This window comes from Ruditapes philippinarum, unplaced genomic scaffold, assembly GCF_026571515.1.
Source record: "Ruditapes philippinarum isolate M1 unplaced genomic scaffold, ASM2657151v2 ctg4752_1_1_1_1, whole genome shotgun sequence".
NCBI lineage: Eukaryota > Metazoa > Mollusca > Bivalvia > Venerida > Veneridae > Ruditapes > Ruditapes philippinarum.
Genome location: NW_026864993.1, coordinates 52,658 through 61,689, shown reverse-complemented (window position 1 = coordinate 61,689; position 9,032 = coordinate 52,658). Strand labels below are relative to the sequence as shown.

Sequence of the window (9,032 nt, the reverse complement as noted above, 5' to 3'; positions counted from 1 at the left end):
ATGACTGGTATTGTAAAGAATCGAGTAAATGTAAAAATTATAAATTATTTAAAGAAAATCTATTTCAAACCCTATTTAACAAATACACCAAAAAACTTACTAAGATATGTAACAACAAACAACAGGCTTCCTTTAGAAACCGGAAGTTGGAATGGTCAAAATTTAAATTTATGTAAATGTACACTTTGTTACAGCTCCAGAAGTATTGGAGAGAAATTCCATTATCTCTTTGAATGCAAATAATTATCTGTATTAAGAATAAGAATGTTAGATCGTAGTTATGTACGACATCCACAATTTATTAACTTTTAAATCTATTATGAATATAAATATAACTCATTGTAATGAATACAGTAATTTTTGTTTATATGTTAAATATGTTAAATATAATATGGAAATAATCACAAAATTTGATAACAGATTTCTACATATTTGTTCATCATGTCCTTCAAAATGTGTGTCCTTCTCCATTTTGGTAAGAAGAATTGTATTAAATAAATATTATTATTTTCCTGTGTATGCTATGCCTCTTTATGTAATGTATGCTTATATGCTATAGCTCATATTGTCATGTGTGTACATGAATTAAGTTCTGAAATAAACTTTGAAACTAACTTTTTACAGTTAGATCAAACTTAGAGTTGATTTAAGATAAATAAAAATTGCCGCTTTAAAATTCTTCAATTAATAAACGTCAACTAATTTCTTCGACGTCATTTGTTAATAAAGTGTTCAAATATATGACTTTCTCAAATATTGGTTATTCATATGTAGAAGCCAATATCTATTGATTTAAGGGTCACTAGGTCAAAGGACAACGTCACATGGGCCTTTATAGTGAGAACTGTTTCCCCTCATTATCTTGACAACTATTTATGACAAAGTCTTCGTATTTACATATTGATTAGTCATATGTAGTAGATGACCCATATTGATTTTTTATGTGACTAGGTTCATGTTCAAGGTCACATGGGCCTTAAATGTCAGAACAGTTTTCGCTCATTATCTTGACAACTATTTCTCGCATAGTCTTCATATTTCATATAATTATTAGTCATATGTTTTGTTTGTTTGTTTCATTTAACGCCTTTTTCCAACAGTATTTCAGTAATATAGGCGGGTAGTTTCCTAACCATCGTTCCTGGAGAGTTACACCAGTACTAGACTACCTTCCTCCGTGCTAAACTACCAAAGCATCTCCCGGGGAGAGGTAGTAACTGGATAAGAAGTCATCGACTCTAACCCCTAGACCAAGGAGGCGGCCGATTAGTCATATGTAGTAGATGACACCTATTAATTTTGGTGTTGCTAGGTCAAGGTAAAAGGTCAAAGGGGCCTTAAATGTCAGAATGTTTTCCGGTCATTATCTTAAAAGCTATCTATCACAAAGTCTTCATATTTCACAAATTGTTTGGTCTTAACTAGAGGATGACCTTTTTAGCTCACCCGAGCTAGCTCATGGTGAGCTTTCAGGATCTTTGAATGTCGTCGTCCATCCACACTTGTTCGTTAACATTTTTGCGGTCACTTTTTTGCCTCAATTATCATCAAACTTTGTCAGGATGCTTATGTAGGTAATAGCTCAGATGAGTTCGAACATGGTTCATCTCGAATAAAAAACTAGGTAACAGGAGCTTAAAATAGAAAAACATTGTTAACACTATAGGGGTCGCATTTTTGTCTCGATCATCATCAAACTTTTCAGAATGCTGTGCTAGGTAATTGCTCAAATAAGTTTGAACATGGGTTATCTCGAATGAAAAACTAGGTCACATGAGCTAAAAATAAAAAAACATTGTTAACACTCTAGCGGTCACATTTTTGTCTACTTTGTCAGGATGCTTATCTAGGTAATAGCTCAAAGACGTTTTAAAATGGGTCAGTCATCTCGAATAAAAAACTACGTCACAGGAGCTAAAAATAGAAAAAGCTTGGTAACACTGTAGCGTTCACATTTTTGCCTCAATCATCATCAAACTTTGTCAGGATTCTTGTCTAGGTAATTGCTCAGATGAGTTCGAACATTGGTCATCTTGGATGAAAAACTAGGTCACAGGAGCTAAAAATAGATTAACCTTGTTAACACTCTAGTGGTCATATTTTTGACTCATTTATCATCAAATTTGGTCAGGATGCTTGTCTAGGTAAATGCCCGGATAAGTTCAAAAGTTGGTCATCTTAGATGAAAAACTATGTCACATGAGCTTAAAATAGAAAAATCTTGTTTACACTCTATTGGCTACTGTTTTAATCCAAATATCCTAGAAATTGGTCTCAAAGTTTCTTTTGATGATTTTAAGGTCAAGTTTTAAAATTGGTCATCTGAGGTAAAAATCTAGGTCACACTGCTCAAAAATGGATAATCCTTGTTAACAGTCGTGGTCAAATTTTTGACTCACCTGTCATGAAACTTGGTCTGAGAATGCTTGTCTAGGTAGTTGTTCGGCTGAGTTAAATGGGTCAGGTGAGCGATGTAGGGCCATCTTAGCCCTCTTGGTTGATTTTAGGTTCAGTAGGTCAAAGGTCAACATCACAGTAACCTAAAATATAAAAGTGGTTTTGAATTAATAACTTTTGAATGGCAAGTCTTACAGATGTCAAAGTTGGTAGAACACTTCCATGTACCCATTTATGACATGTTTCTTTTACAAAATTACCAACAGTATGAGCCAAGTTCTTTAACAAAATTACCAACAGTATGAGCCAAGGGCAAGAAGGGGGGGGGGCATATGTGTCATTCGACATTTTTGTTTCTGTTTTATTTTTATTCATAGAAATAGAAATTAGCTGGCTGTTGTTTTAATTCTTCCTATTGACCAAGCATTTGTGGAGATTATTGTTAAAGTCAATTTTATATGAAACGCTATCCAACAATATATATTATGCTTTGCATCATTACCCACATGAACTTAACATTATGATGTTAGTCTGAAATCAAGGGCAGGTATTTGTCTGCCAAGAACTTTTTTTGCAGATTTATGCCCCTTCTCCTTTTTCAATTTCATTACCTAGTATACTTTCCATATCTGACAAAAGTGAAGAGTTATGTCCTGTGATAAACGACAGTTAGGACATATTTGTTGCTTTTCTTGCAATCTGTTTGATTAAACATGTCATATATATGTGTTTAAGAACTTAGAGGGCGATGACCATAAATCAATATGACCAGAGCTACTGTATGTACGTGGGAGAATGTTTAAACAAAAATTAAACATTGATCAGGTACAGGTTAGCTAACTTGACCCTCTATTTATAAATGTTTATAAGTAAATGAAGTGCTTTCTTCCATGATTTTAATTTTAACTAGAAACAAAATTGAATTTAAATGAATATTGCGACTTTTTCATGAACCTGTATTCATGTCCTGCACAACAAAACGTGATTCCAATGGTCGTTGATTTTATCTAGGTGACTGCTTTTGAATAATTATATTAGGTCTGTTTCAACTTACATGGAAAGTCGTCTTGCAATCTAACAGTGTCAATTTTCGTGCATTTTTAGCCCAATATGAGTGAAAAGCGTTGCAACACTTTTTGTTTTTGTGCCATTTTACACATAAAAAATGATTATTCTGGTAAAACAAGGTGGGGTTATGAACTGGAAATGTGCACATAAGTAATGAAGTTATTCTTTTCACATCAAATGATACATACGATCGTATAGGAAAAAAAATTCAGTCGAACCAGGCCAAAAAATTCTGTAGAGTGCCTTTGATTATATAAATAAAAGCCCAGGTCAACTTGCATGTCTGAGAAATGAGTAATCCGTCCAGACTCGCGATGCTGAATTTTATTATTAGTTTCTGAAATTCTTGTTAGACCGATAGTTTACAGTCCCAAATTCAAAATAGAATGTGTTCTTTTTTGTAGTATAGAAGTTGAGAACGTTAATGTGTGTTTTTTTAAACTACGATTTGAACATAATTTTAGTCATTTTTGGCACTAATATGATCAGCCTTAACGGCTTTCTTTGATAGCAACGCACTAAACCAGTAAATTTTATTTTCTCTGCAAGTGACCAATTAAACCCATATAATTTCTTAATCAGCTGTGAGTGATAATTGACAATAAGACACAATGTCCGAATTCAGATTTAATGTCCGAGTTCAGACTGAATGTCTGAGTCAGACTGAATATCAGTTCAGTTGTCATTTAGCCTGTTCGGAGGATCAACCAAGCAACACCTTGATTAAAAATCCTTTGTATTTATAATATAAAATTGTAGTTGTATAGAGAATAATTTTATCGTACTTGTATTGTTACAGTTAGCAAAATGGTTCTCCCTCTATGTAAATGTTGATGTGAAAGCGTATGGCCAAAATAAAGCATTGGTTGCTACATCAAACCACTACTGGTAAGACATTTAATTCTGTTTTTATTTTTTTGTGCCCATATCTGAATAACTAAAATATTTTGTGTTAAAAAATAATATATGCCAAAATAATACTCAAATAAATACAATAATTTTGAAATATACTTCATGTGCTTCCTCAGGCCTGAAAAAGTGCACTTTCTAACAAAATCTTTATGTAGTGAAAAACCCAAAGAAAAATAATAACATTATATTTTATCTCCAAACATAACACAATGTTGGTTAGATATGAGAACAGTAGACTGTTTGACTGAGAAATTGATAACATAACAACAGTTATTATGAAATATCAATCCATAACACACTATTTAAAGCCCATTTAGAATTAACCTTATAATAATTACTGAAAATCTCAAAAGTTATAAAAAACAAAACTTTTTAATTCATTTATTCTATTGTATTATTCTTGTATAATACTAAAGAATGAAAAAACACCATCTACGCCATGTATTTATCCAACCAAATCTCCAAACTAAAGAGTATCAAAGAATGGCCACTTATGGACTCATGTTTTAATATATAAGACCAGAAGAGTTAACTTTCTTGAATGCTTAATACAGTACACTGACTATGTTTCCTTGCTTCTAATCAGGGACTTCTCGGGGCTTCCTTAGGCATTTTAAAAGCTGAATAGATATCTATATTACATTAATTAATATTGTAAGCGAGACCTTAAATTTAAGTCACCCAAAACCCCCTAATAATCATTGTTTTAAAAACACAATTTGTGTTTCGTGAAGCATTTGTTTAATTTATTGTTTGAAAAGGAACATATTTCATGATAAACATGTTTAAGGTCATAACTTATTTAAACTGTAATGTCTAAAGGTTGTTAACTTGTTGTGTGGATTTACGTGAAATTCTTTATGAAAGTGACTGAAATGTTTTTCTTTTGAAAAGTAACTATAGATAGTTTTATTCTTTAATTAATGTTATATCGTAGAAAATGTTTTTGTATTTCATTATTATTTTTACAGTGCCAAAGATATTTTACGAGCATTTAAACAGCACAACACAATATATATGACATATTATAGTGTATGGAAACACTCACCTATTGCCAGGGGACTTTTGTGGTAAGTTTTTGTTTTAGATAATATTCTAATCTCGTAACTAGAACTGGTGAATTTGGATCAGAAATTCATCCAATTTTCTGCATTCTATGCCTTATTTTAAATGTTTTGCTTCAACAAATCAATTCAAGGTATTATTATCATTTCATCTGCTAATAGCATATTACTTTATATGGTAATAAAAATAATGAATTGAAAAATCTTGCTTCTATTAAAAAAAATATTTCATTTGCTACTGCTTTTTCTGATTTTGCATATAACAGTGTTGAAAAAACTTCATTTACCTAAATGACTCATTTAAATGAAAACTTATTGTTTTATATATTAATGCTCTAACTAAGTATTATCGAGGCATCTCTTTTACCAACTTATGTCAAATTTACATCGAAATCAACTAGTTTTGACTGGGTTGTACATAAACGCATTGTATGAAGTAAATAATTTGCCTTTACTCAATATGTAAATTATTGAGTTCACCAAAGAAACTCGATGCGAACATAGTTGAAACTGTAAGTATGTACTTTATAAAGGAAAAAATATATAATGAAAATCCTGTAGCAAACATAAAAGAAAAATACAAGAGCTTAAACTTCTTTCCTTATATTTTAGGACAGGGGTTTTGCTATCAGGAAATGATTGTGTTGTTGCCTTATGACTGGTGATAAGAAAACATGACCCAAAAGAGACTTAACTAAAGGAAAAGATTTGAATTCAAATAAAAGATGTGAAATTGACAGAAAAGATGGAATTAACATAAAAAAACTTAAGTTTACCAAAGAAATGAAAAAGCTTGAGATTTTCATACTGATGAATCTTGTGTGGCAGGTTAGGGAAATTATAATTACTGTTGGAAATCTTGTAGATGATATTATGGAAAAAACAAGATGTCAACATTGAAAAATTGGATGTAATTTTTATATCTCAAGCACTTCGGGGTAGGGGCAATCATGTAGAATTTTCATTGTCCGTTTTTCATACTGTCCTGTTGTAGGTCAGTAGACTGACAAAGCAGTGAAATTTTGGGGCATTTGTGTCCTATGGACACCCTGTGGACACATTTTTGTGCCCCCACTTAAGTGGCGGGCATTTAGATTTACCCTTGTCCGTCCGTCCTTCATTCCGTTCTCTTTTGTGTCGCACGTAACTCAAAAAGTATTTGACCTAGAGTCATGAAACTTTACAGGAATGTTGATCAGCATGTGTTGTTGTGCACCCGTGTATTTTTGTCTGGATATTTTTAGTTTTTTTAGAGTTATTGCCCTTGACTTAGTAAAATTTTGCAATTTTCAACTTATGTCGCATGTAACTTAAAAAGGATTTGACATAGAGTCATGAAACTTTACAGGGATATTGATCAGCATGTGTAGTTGTGCACCTGGGTATTTTCGTCTGGATTTATTTAGTATTTTTAGACTTATTGCCCTTGACTTAGAATTTTTTTGCAATTTTCAACTTGTGTCACATATAACTCAAAAAGGATTTGACATAGAGAGTCATTTATCCTTATGGGAAGGTTGCTCAGCATATGTTGTTTTGCACCTGAGGGTTTGCTTGTGAATTTATCCAGTATTTGAAGAGTAAATTCCCTTGACTTAGTAAAAACCGTTTAATTATGTTGTTATTTGTTCCTTGAGTGCTTGAGTTAGAATCAACCAACTTTACAGGATTAATGATCAACATCACTAAATTACAGGAATAATGATTTACATCACTGTGAAGCTTTGCATGTGGATTTTTTTCAGTTTTGTTAGAGTTATTGCCCTTGACTTACAGAAGTATAAATTTGCAATTTTCAACTTGTTCATGCATAGCTCAAAAAGTATTTCACTTGTAGGCCTGAAAGTTTACAAGAATATTGGTCAGCATGTGTACTTGTGCACCTTGGGTTTGCTTGTGGATTTATTCAGTATTTGTAAAGTTCATGCCATTTACATAGTAAAAGATTTTTATATTTCAAAACATATTTGACCTAGAGTCAAAAGATTGACAGAATAGTGTCGCGGTGGGGCCATCCGTGTCCTATGGACACACTTCTAGTTTATTATTACAACAAATGTATTCGGGAAAATTCAAAACTGAAATATGAATCAGCATGACTTTAAATCAGTAAATTGTTTGATTGCTTTAGGAACTGGCATACTCTATCAAGAATGAAGAAATGTTTTTGCACTGTAAAGCCATGGTAGTAGGCTTTAATAAAATATTTTGATCAAATCATTGAAATAGTTTATTAACAAAAAGTAAAGAAATTTGTTATTAACTTTTTGTTGTTACCGGTTTTAGAAATTTTATTTTCTTCTTTTTGAATAAAATTCAATATCTCTTTTATATGTTAACTCCATGTGGTTTATCGTTTAAAGTGTAACAGGGTAAATGTACATACGATTTTAAGTATTGTCATTCATTGAAAGTGTAGAGATTATTAAGGCATTTGGTAAGATATTTTCTTTACAAAAAATGTATGTTGCCATCTAAGATACCTTGTATGGTTATCAAAGATTTCCAAACAACACCTGTTTGATTTAAAATGCCTCATTTTAATCACATCATTTGTTGGAATTTTAAGGATTTGAATTCATTATTTTAAAATCTGATGAAAAATAATACTAGGCACTCCGAAACAACAGTGACCCCAAAACTTGATAACTTGCTTCTCCCGCTGTTTCCATGTCATCCTTCGGTTATACATCGGGAGGAAGATACAAACCCCACCTACCATATCAACCCTAGATTATATGTGTAGCGGAAGATACTGTTGAAAGTTTCCCTATCCCACTACCTCAACACAAACCCTGATTCATGCATGTTTGCGTTCATACATGTATTTGGGTTGTAGCATCATTATTTGGTCCAAGATGTCCTCTGCGAAAGTTATGTAAATCATTCTTCTGTGGTCAAAACTGACCCCTTCACAAATGAATATTACATATAGACTAATACTGGAAAATGCATTTATTTCTGCTTGTGGAAAACTACAACGCCATGAGATTATAAATTTGGCATGTATCATTGTGTAATGAATCAACAAAATCTAATGAATCATTTCCCTGGGGTCAGCACACTTAGTTTTACACAGATTTAAATAGTAAAAAAAAGCATTAAAGTTTTTCTCCTTCAAGGGTCAGAGCTACCTCACTGTTGTACAGCGTTAACCGGAAATAGCCCCTTAAATCGAAAAGAAAGTAAAAACGCCATACAACAGTGTACCTTGTGGTCATCAACAAAAGTTATATATAAATCATTCCCAGGTGTCAAAATTGGCACGTGTTTGGAATATACATACTCGTGCATATAAAATTGTATAGGAAAATACCTATAATTATGTCTTCTTGAGTCAAACTTCAATACCCAGAGGTTAAATATTTTGTATGACCTCTAAGAAATTGTTATTAATCATATCACTAAGGCCAAAAAATGGTTCCCGTCTTTGGGGGAAGTTAGTTGACGTACACGTGTAAAGTGTACATGTATGCCTTTTTCATCATCTCTTAAATTACAGTGCACTTGGTCGATGATATAAAGAAATTCACATAATTATAAAGAAATTCACGAAGCTCAGGCTCAGATCTTAATTGTTTGCCTTTCAAA

General features: G+C 32.2%; 1 protein-coding gene across 1 annotated transcript; it reads left to right on the top strand.

Annotated features, from left to right (window-relative positions):
* LOC132727502 (pre-piRNA 3'-exonuclease trimmer-like) lies at positions 1 to 6,637 on the top strand. Its single transcript, XM_060713034.1, has 4 exons — positions 1 to 24; positions 4,265 to 4,353; positions 5,349 to 5,447; positions 6,054 to 6,637. The coding sequence occupies exons 1-4, from the start codon at positions 1 to 3 to the stop codon at positions 6,097 to 6,099; spliced, it is 258 nt and encodes an 85-aa protein (XP_060569017.1). The 3' UTR covers positions 6,100 to 6,637.
* The last annotated feature ends 2,395 nt before the right edge of the window (positions 6,638 to 9,032 follow it).